Source organism: Notothenia rossii (assembly GCF_949606895.1).
Source record: "Notothenia rossii genome assembly, chromosome: 7".
Taxonomy (NCBI): domain Eukaryota; kingdom Metazoa; phylum Chordata; class Actinopteri; order Perciformes; family Nototheniidae; genus Notothenia; species Notothenia rossii.
The window spans coordinates 61,413,884-61,431,279 of record NC_136905.1 but is presented as its reverse complement, the minus strand read 5'-3'; the positions used below and the strand labels follow the sequence as shown (position 1 = coordinate 61,431,279).

Genomic DNA, 17,396 nt, shown 5'->3' with positions numbered 1-17,396 from the left:
TTACTGAGATCATTTGTCTCCCATCGGGGATCTCCACTCTCAGAGTGCTGATGATGCAGCTGAGCACTCAGCACACTGTGGTGCAATGTGTCTGAGCTTTGTTTCAACTTCACATCATTTATACCATCAAACCATTCTAATACAAGACTCAGGGTATCCAAACAGAAAGAAGAGCAACACAGGGAAGTCTAACCATTATTCCAGAAGTTATATCCAAAGAAAGCATGGTATTTTTGCCGCTATGATTTTCAGATAGCAAAGTTGTGATAATGAACACATCACCATGAGAGTCTGAACTAAGAGGCTTCATTGTATCTCACAACTTTGCTCATCCAGTGGAGCTCTCTGCGAGCTGCTTTCAGTCCATTCATTAACATATACACGCCTTTTACTTAAGCCCTCACACTATCAGCAACAATAATGAAACACAGTATGTGAGCCTCTTTCTTCTGCACTGCTTTCTCTAAGAATCACATACATGGGGTATTCACAACGTGATGAGTCACTACTACCGACTACAAAAGGTAGCTTTAAGCACTATACTGTCTAATGCAATCCAATCCCACTGTTCTGCCATGAAGGCGACCTTGGAGATGACTATAATGTTCAGTTTTTGTATAAGTTTAGCATTGAGGAAGATGGTGTTAAATTGAGCTGAATGTATTCAGGTGTTTCTAATAGTCTCCTCAGGATGTCAATGTGAAGGACAAAAACATTAGAAACACCTCTCAATGAAAAGTGTTCCAGTACACAACCACTTCTGATCTCACGAAGCAACATGTCTGAATTCACAAACAACTTTAGAGCATTGTAAACTTCATAAAAGGTAGAAGAGCTAAGCCGGTTATCCAGGTCCTGTTCCTGCTGCCAGTAGCTCTTGCGTATATAAAACATAACCTAGGATACAATACAAAACCTAATTATAAAGAGAACTTTACAGTACTTCCACATTTGTTCCAGCAGATGACTTGAAACCCACCTTGTTGCCAAGCGACAAACTTGGGTGCAAAATAATTAACACGGAAGGGCCAAACCCTGCATTACTTTGAATGGCCCCTTGAGAATGGCTCAGAAAGCAGGCCAACCATGCATTATAAAGAGGTAAAGAGAACTGGATACAGCACCCCGTTCACTCCTAAGAATGCTGTTCCGTGGCGCATGAAGCCAAAATGGCTTGACGTCGGGAGCAAAAGCACTCTTATCTGGGCCCATAGAGCGTTCACATTTGCTTTTAGCTTTAACTAGCATCCAGTCTGCATTGTAACGACCCATGTCGACTCAGTCAAACGAAAGGAGAGGGGAAATAACTCTGGATTTGGCTTTCAGCGCATTTTACAACGTTTAAACCCTAATGGCTTGAATACGAACTGTGTAGTTCATTAAGTTAAAAATACGTTATTCATTGATTTTCAGACTTCTCTTTCTCAATAGAGGTCAATGTGAAAAAGTATTTTTGGGCCCAATGACGTCCAAATCGACAGGGAAGCTGTAGTGCGACTGTTTGGCCACTAAGATTGCTTCAACATGCGGCTCACTCCCTGGGGAGACCCTCATGTCAACATGCGGCTCACTCCCTGGGGAGACCCTCATGTCAACATGCGGCTCACTTCCTGTGTAAAATAAAAAAATGTAAAGCCTGGTAAAACCCTTTGTCTTGATAGCCAATTTATTTGTTCATGACAACTGCACAGTTGTGACTTTTTATACAAATCATCCCTTTGAATTATATTAAGGATTAAATGTATACTTAATTAAGGGCATGGCACCATTTTAACAGGTTAATACTGTCTTAGGTATTAACAAGCTAGCCATGTTCTCTGCTGCATCACCTTAGCCCGCCTCAGCTCCACCACTCTTCACCTATTGGCCCATTTAGAATTTGCACTGTCAAGATGGAGAAGGCTGGAGCGGCCCACATTGAGCTTCACAGCAGCTCTCCAGAAGCCTCAGGGAGACGTGTCCAGAATGAAATCTATATATTTTATACTCACTCATTGGTGCCTAACCCAGACTTTGAGGTGCTGACCCCCAATTCAAACACATAACACCAAGATGTGCACGGTGGTAACATGACATCCAGAAGAAAAAAGAGGGATGCAGTCCTGAGGTTAACGAACAGGACTCTCGTCTCCCCCTGCATGTTGACAGCCGGCCAATGGAAATGACAGAACCAGTGACAAGATCCAGCTTTGGTGGAGCCCGACAGACTGGAGACACTGCTCTTAGTATGCAGAGACAGACTCTGGGCTCCTCCAGCAACACATGGTTATTTAGTTTTCAGACACTTCTGTATTAGTGCCAAGAAGGATGTATCTGAGCCTTCAGGAGAACTATCCAATCGCAATTATTATGACGTGAATACTATTTAAAAGTTGGAAAGTTGTAATTTAAATAAGCAATCTGACATCATTGTGGCAGCTCCCCCGCCTCCTCCTCCCCCTCCCCCTCCCCTTTTGAACCTATTAAGGACAAATACAGTTTATTCTCCATGGCAAACCAAGCTTTGCAGTCGTTATATATAAAAGGGTTTTTATTCTCAGTGGCTCTTTTTACAATCTCAAGTTGAACAAATTGTCTCCAAGTGCTGGCAAACCACTGAGTTATAGTATGATAAGTGGTCTACTTGAACTTGGTTGCTTTTATTCCAGATATTACCATTTCATTTAATCTCACCTTTGAATAAATCTCTTGGTCAGACGTTTGGACAATCACTGCTTCCCTTGGTTTCCTTTCTCCTGTTTGGACTACAAAAAGAACAATAGGCAAAGAAAACTATTTAAAAGCAACCATTCAAACATCTACTTATTCCACAATCATGGCATAATAGAGTGTGTCACCCACACTGAAGCTTGAATGTGTGTGCCGGGCTGGCGGAAAGCGAACAATTGTACTCGGCAGCAGGGTGTTTGTGCTTTGGCTGAGACGAGCCCCGGTGGAATCAGATGGTAACAGACGTGTAACCATTTCAAAGTGCTTGTACGATTTCATTTTCATTCCCTGAAGGCAACACTCCTCTGCACTTTATGAACAGTCCAAGGAAGTAGAGAAAAATCTCTTTTTCATTAGCACAACCACACTCGATAAAAGGCCCAGAGCCAGAGAACAAATAGAGTCACAGAGATAAGAAGTCAAATTAGAATAGTCTTATATTTTATTTTTTACAAATACTGTTATTTTCCACAACATGAAAAATGCATCAGACCAAATCCCCCTCACACACTTCAGATTCAAATATCAGGAATATTATGAAAAACAACAATCCATTACCCACAGGAACACAGCGCCAAAACACCGTCATACACACCAGTGGAATCTGAAAGTACTCATGCTGTAATACAATCGGGATACACCAGATATATGCGAGCTTTTCTGAAGCTGAGATTTGAAACTCTTACAAATGCCACAGTAGTGATCACAGGGATGGCACTTATGCAAATTAGCTTTCTGTGGGGTTGAAATATCTCAATCGCATCTCAGAAATGCATTTCATCTGTCTGATCTCTGACCAGCACTGCCTCCACCAGGCTCTGCAGACGGATCAATGAGGGCCATTGGAGATTCTGCTCCTCTTGTTGGGGCCTGCACTTTAATTGGGTGGCACATGAGTGTTTTGCTGAACAGTGGGCCTGTTTTCCACATGCCCAATCGATGGCTTGCTCTCTGCAGAGAGGCTCCGACAGCCAGCGCGATCCTTCAAACAAGATGATTGCGTATATCCTCTGTCGAGCTGCTTTAATCAACCGTCAAAAACATGTATTCCTGCTCTGAAGTGGGGTCTTCAACATATGGAAGATATCATACTGTATTAAAAAGCTGTCAGGGCTTAAACACATTTCTCCCCCCCCCCCCCCCCCCTTTGTTGGTACGTCAGTCTTCTTTTTCCCGGTTCATTTGTAGCAAATACAGTTGTCCCCAATACCTGAATAGCAACTCTCCTTTTAAGATTTTCCGGCTTTCTGGTATCAGACCTAAGGATAATAATATGCTGAAAGGTTATTATGGATTGTTTTTCTCTCAATTGAGGGCAAAGACTCCTGCCTACCGCAGCCCTACTGTAGCAAAAACTGTTGTACGTGGGAGGACATGACTTCTGTTAAAGCAGATTTATTCTGCTGGAGGTCGCGTCTGAATTAAATCCTGTTTCATTCACATTGATTCATAAACTAGAAAATCCAGATTTGACTCAACTTCCATCAATTATCTACAGGCCTTAATCATCTCTCTTGTTTCAAAGTGCTCTGAATGAATACACACATGCACACACAGATGCGCACATAATCACAGACACATGCACACTTTGTTGGAGAGTAAGCTACATTACCATTATCTAAATGATCTGATAAAATCTCTACTGCATGTGATCAAAATTAGCTTTGGGTATTAGAAACACTTTTTCATGTGTGCACATCCATACCATCTGCCTAATCTCATTCTGATCTGTCATTGATATTCTTTCTCAGTGCAAACAGATTCAAAGTAGTGCAGTGTTGTATGTCTTATTCAGACTTCCCCCCCTAGTATCCTGCCCTGACTAATTCTAATAAGAATGTATAGTTCATTTCATAAAGTGCTTTCTTTACCTCATATTTTTGTCCAAATTGAATTGAGTATTTTTACATTGAACTCTTAATAGGTAGTTTTATTGCTGTAACTTACAACTCCTCTGAAAGAGGCTGTGGCTCAGTGGGATCTGATCTTGGATCAGTGGAGAGAACGTCCGAGTCCCACTGGAGTCAGCATGTTGTGTCCACTTCCCCCAGACTGCTCCTGTGTCAGTCACTTTGGATAAAAGTGTCTAAGTGACCTGTAATGTAAAGTAATGTAAAGTAATATAAAGGAATAACTAAGTAAATGAGAAATAAGCAATTTATATGTAATGCATATTAAAGACGCTTAAACCTATATTTTTTGCATTGAATAGAAGATCATAAAAAGAAAGACAAAACTTCTTTAAATGTCCCTCCAACCCCTTCCCACAGTCCTTAGCTGTCTTGGTCCACCAGGCGGGCCCCGTTGAGGCCCCTGTAGGTGACGCGGCTGGGCCGGACCAGCACCCCGTGCCCGGGCCGGCAGCTGAAGTAGCTCCGCCCCCCCACAGAGCCGTCGTTCTTCCCCTTGGGGCTGCGCAGCTCCAGGCCCAGCCAGAGCCCCGGGGCGAAGTCCGCGGGGCCCAGGTAGCGGATGGAGGCCATGTCGTTGGCGCTGGTGAGCAGGACCTGCATGCCCACGTGGAGGCAGACCTGCCCAGAGGCAGGCGGGGCGGCGGAGCCCAGCGGGGGGGCGGAACCTGGTGCGCTCCCGGGAACAGCCCCACTCAGTGAACTCCAGCGCCGTCGGTGAGGGTTAGAGCGATTTCTTGTTGGTTTTTAAGATGAATTTTGGCAGCAGAGGAAAAAATACAGCAAAAAAGATTTATGAGTAAAGGTATGCAGTCAGTGTGATAGGATATCTTAAGGTAAGTATGAGATGGATGGCAGCTTGATGTCTGAATGATTGATCTTCAATGGCTCTCTCTCGTTCTAACCACAATCATCTATTGGCCATTTAAAAGAGGAACCTTTGCCGACTAATACTGCTGCGTCTTATCGGTATTGATTCTGCCGCTGCCTGCGATGAAGATGAGGGTGGAAAGAGAGGGCTGTGCAGAAAAGAGCCACACCTGGTGACAGGACTCCTCCGGCTCGTCTCCTTGGAGGCAGCGATGGCCGATGATGTGCTGAAAGTGCGACGGATCGTCCCTGCAAGGCAATCACAAGAGTCAAGTACTCCCACACACATTCCTGCATTAGAGCAGCTTCACGGGCACTCACAGCATAATAATTGCCATGACATTTCAAATACATTTCAGTAGACGCTTGCTATAAAAGGTAGAAGTCTCACCGCTGAAAGGATGGCGCGAGGAGGAGAGTTCCGACAGGCAGTCAACAGATCCATGGATCCTGAGGAGAGAGGGAGAGTGATGTGTCTCTGAACATTTAGTCACAATTAGGCATTCTCAACCTACTGCGCAAGTTAAGTTTAGCATAGGTTGAGGAGCAAAATGTTTGGAATACCCATTGTTTACTACCACCACAAATCTGTAAGTGAGTTTAAAAATGAACAAGCTGACTGCCCCCCCTCTTTATTATAGTAGCGGGGAGTTCTGAAAGCCATTCAAAGGGACACTGCCAAAGCGTGGCATGAATAAAAAAAGGTGCTTCCTTGTTTGATTTTTGAAATAGGTGGGGGGGCATAAGAAAAGCTGCTTGTTTTCCTGGGTTGTGATATCTGAGGAAAAAAGAGAAGGAGAAACAAGTTGCTGAATGGAGAGGATGGGAGTTCTCCATTAGAGGCACAATATCTGCCCCGGGGTTAATTAGAACAAAAGGAAGTGAGGAGAAGGACGTGTGTAGGGGACGGCACAGGCAAGTCTTTCCAGAAGGAACTTTTATGGTGAGAAAAAAAAAGCGGAGCAATAAAGAGATAGGAAGAGGAGCTCTCCTTTTCACGGTGCATCTGCATCGAGACAAAGCACATGCAGAAGAGCAAGGTGAAGAGACTAATTATAGCTGGGTATAAAGGTGGAATGTGTTCATTCGCCCAGCAACCCCTCCAATCTGAATGACCCCTCTCCCCTTTAAAACTGTTCATCAGGATTGAAGATGTCAACAGCTTCTCAAACTGTAGAGCTTTCAGTTCAGTTCTGACATTATACACTGGGGCAGGCTGCTGTTAATGTGCCAGCCAATAAGATGGGGACCCGCCTTTATCCTCCTGCAGAGAGTGTGACGCCAATACAAAACAATGTCTGGCAGTGGATAACGTGGTGGTTCGTGAATCTGCATGCGAGGCGACGGGCTCCATATCCCGAGGATTAAACGATCTCCATAAGTTGCTACCTTGGCACTCCCATCTGTTATTAAGGCCTTTGCCTCTGTGCGTGCACTAATTGAGCAGGTCAACATGGGTGCCGCCATGTGGTAGGGGCTCCTAAGTTTGCATCACAGAAGATGCAGATGTAACAAAGAACTATGAGTCAAAAGAGAAGATTTGACTGTCTACTGCATGTGAAGAAACACCACCGTCTAAATGTAGGTTATGTTAAGAAGTTGGCAAACCTAAAAGATCCTTTCATACCATTTATGGATGAAAGATTGAAAGGATATTTGGCACTAGAGAAACAACTCAAACTTTCATGCAATGCTAAAAGATGTGGCCTGAGGGCCCGACGAGGCTCAGTGTCAGAGGTTAAAGGACTTCATGTTTTTTTTTAAATGCATCACTAAGCAGTATGTAACAGAGATAAAAATAAAACTCCATCAATAGAGGATTTTATTTAGCTATTGAGGTTGAAGAGCACCTTTATGCTGTTAAGTGAGTTCTGATTTGTTTTAACCAAAGCCTCAAGATGGTTTTCTTTATAAAACATGTAGACGAGGTACCAATAGAAATGTGAAGCATGCTTCTCTGTTCTCTGCCCCGACATCCAAAAACCAAGTAAGGGAATATCTTTTGGGAAAATAATGTTCATGGCCCCACAAGAGTTTCAGAAGCCGTTCAGTCTTCCTTACCGAGATGCTTTGGGTTGGCTTTTGTTCCTCTGTATTTCAAACACAACCAGTCCAGCTGACAGCAGCTAATGGTGGCCAACATCTCAGTGTGATCAATAGGAAAGGAACATAGGCAAAGTGCCAACTGAAGAGTTATTTAATTGGCGGTTTTACATATCCATTATACCGCTCCAATATTGCCCAAGCAGCCTTGTTATTTTTTGAATCAATCGACAGCCCAATATTCACATACACAGAAGCAGGAATTGATTCTGTATCAACACTAGATCCAGCCTACGTTCTGGCACTGACACTGTCATTAAATCCAGCTTATCTCTTCACAATGTGCGACTGAGGAATTTCTATGGAAACTGCAAAACGTCTCCCTATGTGCAAAATCAAACAAACATCTACTTTAATATATTATGACACAAATACTCCAGATTATTACAGTTCTTTTTTAAAACCAAATCATGTCATCAAGTCATCTTATCTTCATCTTACAAGTAGAGGTCAATCTAATCTTAGAATAATTGGGTTAAAAAAATAATAATCAAAATTTAAGTCATTTATAGCAACCTTTTGAAATCCAAGAAATATACAAATCCTTGAATTCAGTCACTTTGATCACATATCGTCTCTCTCAACAGTAAGCAGAAGACACCAAATGTAAGCTAAATATTGCCTAATATAGTCAAATACTGTTATATTGTTATTACAGTGGCGAACCGTCATTATTATTAACGGACATTATAACGGTGGTGGGGGGGGGGGGGGGGGGGGGCGTGTGTGTCTACAGAAGGTCCAGTTGGGATAGACACGGTTCGCCGCGGTGTTATTAGAACCTAAAGGGCAACCAAACCAGGATCTGTGCTTTGTCTTGCATGTGATGTAAAATATCCCACAATGGGACAGTTGAATCAATAGAAATGTGAATAAAGTTAAATGCAGCGACATTGCAAGGAAATCTCTTATGTATTCCATACCTTGTGAAAATATAAAATTGAGAAATGCTAAGCAAATATTCTTAACCATAATGCATATTGAAAAGGCAGGGATAATGGTGCCAGGCTCAGAACTAGGTGCCACATTAAAGTGAGGAGTTGTGCAGGGTGAGGGCCCCGGGTCTCACGTTTGACAACTCGGACTCCCTTTAATCACAAGTCCACAGGACTGTGTGCCACACAGAGGGCAAACAATGGAATATGTCAACACTCGCACAAATGACACTGTCAAAGGAGCTCATTAACGTCCTCAGATGTATTGATGAGGGCAATGAAACACTACCTCAGGGTTTGTCGTGCTACATTGTCAAATTCCTCCAAAATCCGCTCTGAACCGACAAATGTGAGTTGGTGACCCCTGGCAATAACTAAAGTGATCATTAGTACAAAATATAAGGTACCTTAGAGAGCCTGCACTCACCTTTGAACGCGAGAAGGGGGAGCAAAGACGCCATGTTTGGAAGGACAGCTGAAGTACCTCACCCCCCCTACCGACCCATCGTTCTTACCACTGGGCTTATCCAGCTCAATGCCCAGCCAGAGCCCTGCAGACAGACAGAGTGGAAGTCAGACAAACTGTCAAGGGAACATCAACAGATAATCACAGGAACAGAGAGGAAAGATGCGCCTCAAAGTTAAATGATGCTAAGAAGTCAACAAAGCAGTCCAATGGAGGCATTTCAGGCGGGAGGGAAAACACAAAAAGCATAATAGGGCCTAAGAAGTCATTTCATGTTTCTGTAAAAAGCAAATGTATAAACATTAGCAAGACGGTTATATGTGCTGGATAATGCAAAAAAGCTGTAAACAGAATAGCAAACAGCTGTTGACTGAAAATATAGTTACTAAAGGCGGTTCCATCATTGGTGTAGTGCTACATAAGGGAATAGACCAAATGTAAAAAGTGGATTTAGTGGGAAGAGCAGCTTTTGGAATAAAGAAGCAGTGTTCAATGCACGGAGGCTGAGATAACAGGGCACTGCTAGCATTGCCCTGTTTTCAAAGTATGAACGGAAATCCTCTCCAACATGATCCTCAGTGCTGTGAGATGTGTTAGCACTTATTCATACATGGATGGTGCCTGGGCAGAACCATTGCTTACATGTTAATGAGCATTGTGAGCAGCTCTCTGAGCGAGTTCCAAAGACTTTTGTTCGGCAGCAGTTTTCTCATATCTTATTTTTATAAGTATCGTCTGTGTAACTGGAGGTTTGCCACTGCAGTGACTTAGGAGTTTGAGATGCAGCTCATGCATGTAGGAACAGAAGAGTACAACTTTTGTTAAATATATCTCTCTAAATAAAAACCTTCCACAAAATGTTACTGCACAGATCCATTGTGACATTTAGATGCTACAAAAAGAGAAAAGATTGAGCTCAACCCTTTAAATACATAAAGACTATTTGTTCAACCTTATAATGGCAGCAAAGTAAGCTTTGCAGTGGTCAGAATAATATGGTCCAAACTACCAGCTCATCAGTTCACTGCCCAATTAGACATTTCAGGATGTACAAAGGGAAAAGAAAGTAAGAGTAGAAAGTCATCCTGATTCTTAAGCTCTCTCCTGAAAATGACAGTAAAAGACAGACATGATTTATCAAAAGGGATATTAATTATTTTAGACACTTGGATGCTTTACAAAATGAAATAGCTTGAAGGAGTTTATTCACATAAGCTCCAAGCACAACACAACACACAACACTGACAGGGCTGAACCTTTCCAGAGAAACCTCACATGTACGTTATTGAACCCTATCATTCTAACATTAAACATACATTTACGTTATGCTAGTAAACAGAGCTCAAATATGATAAATAGTCAAATGTATAACAATTCAATGGGAAGGCTATTGATTCAGCAGCAGTTCTTGCTGTTAATGATAAAATAATGTGTTTAACCTTGCGCCGTTTGCCATAATCCTTAACAACTAAATTGGCCATGAGATACCATGACCTTGCAAATTAGACTTCACAGAACACCCAATATGCATTTTCATATATTCACATATCAAATAAATGCAATTAATAACAATTAAAATGATCATTATGTTGTTTTTTATGAAAATGAGGCCGAACAACCTCTTAGTCCAAAAGGCATGTTATTAAAGTGTCCTCCAGATTACACCAAAAAGCAAGGCTGCAAAGCATCTACTCAAAGAGTGTCATGATATTAACTTTTCAAAGATTCCAACTGTCAGATCTTTGCAGGGAGAACAGCATTTTTAACAACTTACCTGGAGCAAAGCTGGTTTTCCCGTAGAACTGCACTACACCAGTTCTCTGACCGACCACCAGCACCCTCTCCCCCAGGCGCACCTCGGGGCCCCCAAACACTGAGCCACTAGCCGAGGGGGTTCTACTTCGAAGACCTGGGAGAGGGACAAAAAAAAGTGTTTCACTCCTGTGATCAATAACTGCCTCAATACGATTCATTTGTGTCTGTATAATGATCAGAAAAAAATGAATAATAGAGATCTTTATTAAAGTGAGTATGTAATATATAATAAGACAGACCTGCAGGAGACAGTGCAGTGTTGTCAGGAGAAGAGTGGATCGCAGGTGAGGGCGTGGCCCTCGGACTGAGAGAAGCTCTCTCCCTCCGCTGCCTGGCAGGAAAACGCTGCCTTGGCAGGGGACGAGGGCGGGCCCCTGGTCCATGCCGAGAATCCAGGGAAGAGGATGAAGAGGAGAGAGAGCGGGAGAGAACGCCTGTGGTGAACATGACACAGAGGAATAAGCAACAAGACATATAGGGAAGGAATTACTTAAAGGGGCCCTACTATGCTCATTTGCAGGTTCATATCAGTATGTAGTGTCTCTGCTGTGATATGTCTCCATGCTTTAATGTTCAAAAAGCTCTTCATTTTTCTCCTACTGCCTGTGCTGCAGCACCTCTTTTCACCCTCTGTCTGAAACCAGAGTCAAGTCTGCTCTGATTGGTTAGCTGGCCAGCTCTGTTGTGATAGGCCAACCGCATAGAGAAGTCCAGGCCCTTAGCCTATCATGTACAATCAATGGGAGCACTAGCCAATAGAAGAACGTAATGTTACTACTGTATGTCCTGGAAATAAACAAAGGAGTCCAATGGAGGCGCCTTTGCAGAACATTTACATGCACAAAAACCTTTATAACTCACTAGAGGTAAGGGTAGATTCCGAAAAGCATAATAGGCCCCCTTCAAAGAAAGAACCCTACCAAAAAGGGACTGAATACACATTTCAAAGTTAGATGCTGTGAATGGATCTGGCCCTTCCTACATCCAGGACATGGTTAAACCGTACACCCCAGCACGTGCACTCCGCTCTGCATCAACAGCTCGCTGCACCCGCACTGCGAGGGGGACCCAAGTTCCGATCAGCAAAAATACGTGGGTTTGCTATCCTGTCTCCAAAATGGTAGAATGGGCTCCCCATTGAAATCAGGACAGCAGAAAGCTTACACATCTTCCGGCGCAGACTGAAAACTCATCTCTTTCGACTCCACTTCGAGCGATAGAATTACTAACAAAGCACTTATATACTAATAAAGGGCTGGCTTATCTAAAGCCAGTTGAGTAGCACTTGAAATGTTTGGCTCTATGAAACCTGATGTACTTATATGATTCTGTTTTCTTCAAGTTTGTATTTTGTTGGTCGAACGCACTTATTGTAAGTCGCTTTGGATAAAAGTGTCAGCTAAATGCAATGTAATAATAATGTAATAGTAAAGATAAGACCTATTTATGTAATGTATTCTACTTGTGAACATTGTTATACTTTCTACAGTCACACGGCACAAACTGGGTGCCTCCCATCTTAATACTGAACCCATCATTACATTACATCACATGTTAGACGCTTTTATCCAAAGCAACTTACTCAATACTGTGGGCAATCCCCACAGGAGCAATTTGGGGTGAAGTGTCTCAGGGACACAACGACATGCTGACTGCAGTGGGGCTTTAACCTGTGACCCCCTGATCCCAACACCAACGCACTAATCCACTGCGCCACACGCCACCATCCATTCATGGTTACCTCCGGAACTTTAGTAATTCCATTGAAATAATGAATCTCGGCCTGTTGTTCATTTCTCCTTTTTAATAATGTGAATGTGACAGTGCCTACAGCACTCAGATCCAGACGGTTACAACTGCACTTCTTCAGAAAACCAAGCAGCTGAAGCACATCATTCTATGGCAGCACAATAGGGCTCAATATAATACAGTTGCTTGTCCTGTTATGGAGGGACAATTACATGCCAACATGCTAATCCCCTCCCAACATGCGGGGGCGAGATGGACGAGGGGCACGCCCAAGTTCATTCTTAAGAAGCCATTTAGAGTCAGGACATGGTTAAGCTTTTAACTTTCACAGACCTTCACAGGCCATAGGTTCAATGAGTGTTAAAGTGATCACTGGACTTGTGATCATTGTGGATTAAACCACATACAAATGCATATTGCATTTTTAGGTTGAAGAAGGTATCTGAAATTCAGATTTGTGTTTTTAAGCAGTAATATATACAAAGTATCAGTTGTATTTATTGAATAGTGTGCTATTCAAAAGAACGTGATGTATCTGTTCAACTACCCTCTGATGATAGATTGATAGTGGATGGGATGGGATTCAAGTATTAAGGTGCACTGATTATCAGAGACAGGTGATGTTTCAAATATGCTACTTAGATTTGAACAATTTCCATAGTTTTAACATATTAAAATGAGACATTAAACAATGCAATGTCGTGCCCACAGCCCGTTCTATGATAGGCAGTACAATGAAGCGCACTCAGCTGGACCTGCAGTACCTGTGTTTGTCCCTGAGGCGTCTCCCTCTGGGCCCCGATTGGGACACGTCCGACACGGTGAACTTTTTTCATTTTCAAGGTTTTTTTTACTAGATGGAGATAAACCTTTCCACCCAACTCACATAAAGAAACAAGACAGACACGGTGACTACTTTTCATCACAGAGATCTATATTCATCGTAGTAGTAAAGTACTCAGATGCAAGATGACATAGTAACATAACATTAAATACTGTTTGAAAATGACAATTGATAAGGCTTGTTTTTTATCTTTTGTTTATCAGTTGAAACTATCTGAAACGGGACTTTTATGAATCTGTCAGAATAACTTCGATAGTCAGTTGCTGTATGTGTTAGTTATTATGAACATAGATTTGCTTTGAATGTAAATACTATATCCAGAGAGACAAGTTTATAAAGTTTGGAGAAATAAAGAGAATCACAAATGAGAAAACTAGAAAGACACAGTGGAGGGTTACAGGAAGAAACATAAACAAGGCTACACTGAAAAGATAACAAGAAGGAGAGTGAATACATGCAAATGCTGGACAGCATGACATTGTCAAGTAGCGAAGGAACAAGAATTACTGAAAGAAATTGCCTGAGACGCTCTTTTCCCCGAACACACAATAAAAATACTCATAAATGCTGATACAAGCAGTTACACCCACACACAAGCCCCGATGACAGGGAACAAAAAAGAAACTTCAAAGGGAGTCTTGGTACACTCAAACAGCACAGATTGAGAAATAACAGTTATTGCACAAGTAAACATAATTATGTTCTTACCTAATTTATAGCAGCAACATAAAGCCTTTCGGACTCTGTTCCAACAGGAAATAACATCAACAACTATACATCTAAAATATTTAAGGAAAAATTAACGCTGATTTAATTCATACATTAATCTACCACATTAACTGTCCCACATTACTCTTAATACAGTAACATCTCACCTAAGTTTAAACCTTATACTTCACTTTGAAAAGGTGTTTAAAAAATCTCAAATCAGCCTGGTATTTATCGATTGCCATTTCGGTTCACATTTAGAGAGAGCCGGGAATGGCTTCCCTCAAGAGGCAGAGCTGTGCGTCTCCTTTGAACTCCAAAGACTACATTTCGACTCAGAATACCAAACATTTCTTGTCACTTGACCTTTAGTTCGCAGGGACCTCCTGGCTCTATCTATCCCGTCCACACACTGACATTCGCTTCAAGTGACAGACTGCAGCCCACACTGAGGCTTTATGAATCAGAAGAGAGGGCTTTGTGAGCGTTGTCTATGTTTCCAGCGCCCTTTGAGGCCTGAGCCACAGTTGAGACCCTCTAATAGGGGCCAGCGTGGCATTCTGCGGCCGGTCTCTGCTGGTTAGCCAGACGAGACCCGTGCACAATGACACAGCCAATCTGTAGATACACACTGGCAAGCTGTATGCCTGTCCAGGGGCCGCTAACACACAGGTGGCTCTCAGAGTTTGGGCTGGAAATAGCTGACAAAGGCTCTGAAAAGTGTTAGGCCGTAAATGAGTCTGGTTCCTGAGTAGTATGGAGGTGCCGGCACACGCCCTCGCATGCATTGCTCGCCACACATAAAACGCTTGCACACACCTCGTGATGAATGGCTGCCAGGTTATTCAGCCCGTCCATGGCCTAGTTATTAAACCCGGCTTGATTGGACTATCAATCACAGGGTTGCATGGGCCACGCTGAGGTACGCCATTCCAGTCACGTCCAGATCAATCAGCCTTCAGAACCTTTCAATATTACAACAGCACAACACAGCTGTAAAGGAGAGGGCCCGATAGACACAAAAGCCTACCAAGACAGTTTCTACAACGTTCTGAGGGGATTGGACTATAATATGAGAAGACATTAGTTTAGGAGCTGAGCATACGGGAATCCTAGGACTACTAAAGCTAGGGCGAACTCAGCAGTCTCATGTATGCACTTTGGAAGGAGTTCAGAATCCACTTTTCACAGTATTCGAGGAAGATTAATATGAAAGTCTAGACGTAAGAAATGCTGCTATGCAGTGACATGGCTCACACAATCTAGGAACTTTGAGAAAGCCTCTTTTTGGAACAAAGGGACCATCAGCTTGAGCCTCATCTGGACACAGTTGAGTGACTCGATCCTTGGTAGGTTCAAAGCCTGCCGAGTCAGCACGAGAACCGTCAGTACTTGGATCAGTTTTTCCATCTACAGTGTTCCAACAAGAACTGCTATTTATACAGAAACAAAGGCTTTTTACAACATGTTTATTTTGACTAAACTTGATTGTGCTTCTGTTGATGAAACATAAGCAGTTAGATTCACACAAAGGCTCCAATGACATCGTTGATTCTATTTTAAGATTCTGCTGTTTAATGATTTAGGTACTGTAATAATGTTACCATTACCCTAAGAGACAAACAATGGACATTATGTTTGAATACATCTCACTGAGTTAGTTCATTTAATAACACATTTGCTGAATATATCTGATGTTACTATTAGCCGTTATATTAGTTTAATATCACTATTTTTCTGGATACTCCATACTTGAGACTAGACCATAGATAAGAGGAATTAAACAGCGTTTTGCTAATAATATATTTCACTGTAAGCGGCAAATGTTTAGGTTATAAAGCAGAGTGAGGATGATCAGAATATCAAACAGGATGTGGGCTCTGTTATAGGGAAGCAGTTCTCCGTGCTAATACTCTTCCTCCAAAGTATTTGTGTGTCTATGAGCTTGGTGAAGTTTGATTTGTATACTATATGTGGGCCTCCAGGGGACTGTGGGAGATTACCTGGGAACTGTGGCCCCTTTGGCATGTATTCACCTGTGAACACATTCCTCTTCCCAAAGGGGCCTACAGGCTGCTCAGTTTCACAGCCTTTGTAGTTTTAATACGACTTGATCATTTTAAGCTTTTTAAATTGCAATGCTTTGTGCCTGAACTCCGCAGGCAAACCACTTCATCCAAAATCTTGTGAGCCTCGGGCGGACGCTCACTGAGCAGTTCTCAACGATCCACAAAGCACTTTCTGTATGATGTATCATTATCCCGCCCTACCTAATTAATAGAGTCAAGTGTTGTGAGCTGTTTGCAAACTGTTCTTACCTGTGTTTATCTTGGAGGTGATGCGGGATACGTCGATGCGACGAGGGGGTCTTAAGGGAGTAGACGTCCTTTTGGTGCTGGCTTTATGTCTTTCCAAAGGTTTGCTTATCTTGGAGAGGGGAGCAAAGATTCCTGTGAAGAAAAGAGAACATTTTGGCACAGGTTTTTAAAAATGGTAAATATACAGAGTGAAAATACAAAAAGAGACAAACTAATTGAATGGGGTTATATATGGTACCTTTGAAAACCTGATTGGACTAACAAATACTATGAAGTAGACAATAAGTGAGTTAAATGTGTTTGATTATTAAGTGCTGGGCCGTGGCATGACCTACCATGTTTGATACGACAGGTGAAATACAGAACGCCTGCTACCGAGCCGTCGTTCTTCCCCTCCGGTTTATCCAGCTCCACTCCGGCCCAGAGGCCTCCAGAGAACTCGGTGCTGCCACAGAATCGAAGCCTTCCAACCTGCACACACATAATTATAACCACAAAAAGTCAAAACTAATTAGCACAGTGTGCAAAACAAATCAAAACCAAAACAAGAAATGTAGCAAAAGAACTTGCTAGTACACCAAGCGGCGTGCTAAATGACATTTCCACGGTGGGTATTATGTTAAGGGCAGAACCCCTATCAGAAACCCAATAACATTATCATGCGACCATGTCGACTCAAGCAGCAGATGAGACAAAGAATTAAAAAGGGAAAATGGAGATCAAGGCATGAGACTGTGCCAGAAAGAGCAGGGAAGATAAGAGTTTTGATTAGCCCATCTCTACAACTTGGCACACTGTGATTCTGTGGCACGAAAGATCTATTAATGGCATATTCTTTATTCACATTTACATGTCTGAGTTTGCATCTATGCTAGCTGACCATACAGCAAGGATACACTGCGGAATACAGCCACATTTTAAAAGAATTGTTAGAATGCGACCAGTGGTTCTGTGTGACCAATTTAACAA

General features: G+C 42.5%; 1 protein-coding gene across 1 annotated transcript in view; it reads right to left on the bottom strand.

The window, feature by feature from the left end:
• Positions 1–3,128: 3,128 nt before the first annotated feature.
• LOC307046078 (CAP-Gly domain-containing linker protein 4) overlaps positions 3,129–17,396 on the bottom strand; it is a 38,439-nt gene continuing 24,171 nt past the window's right edge. Inside the window, exons 8-15 of the mRNA XM_079692225.1 lie at positions 16,763–16,898; positions 16,428–16,559; positions 11,048–11,242; positions 10,768–10,902; positions 8,955–9,078; positions 5,881–5,939; positions 5,660–5,738; positions 3,129–5,355 (exon numbers count right to left, since the gene is read on the bottom strand). Coding sequence (XP_079548351.1) covers positions 4,983–5,355; positions 5,660–5,738; positions 5,881–5,939; positions 8,955–9,078; positions 10,768–10,902; positions 11,048–11,242; positions 16,428–16,559; positions 16,763–16,898 — 1,233 coding nt within the window. The 3' untranslated portion in view covers positions 3,129–4,982. The remainder of the gene's footprint in view (positions 5,356–5,659; positions 5,739–5,880; positions 5,940–8,954; positions 9,079–10,767; positions 10,903–11,047; positions 11,243–16,427; positions 16,560–16,762; positions 16,899–17,396) is intronic.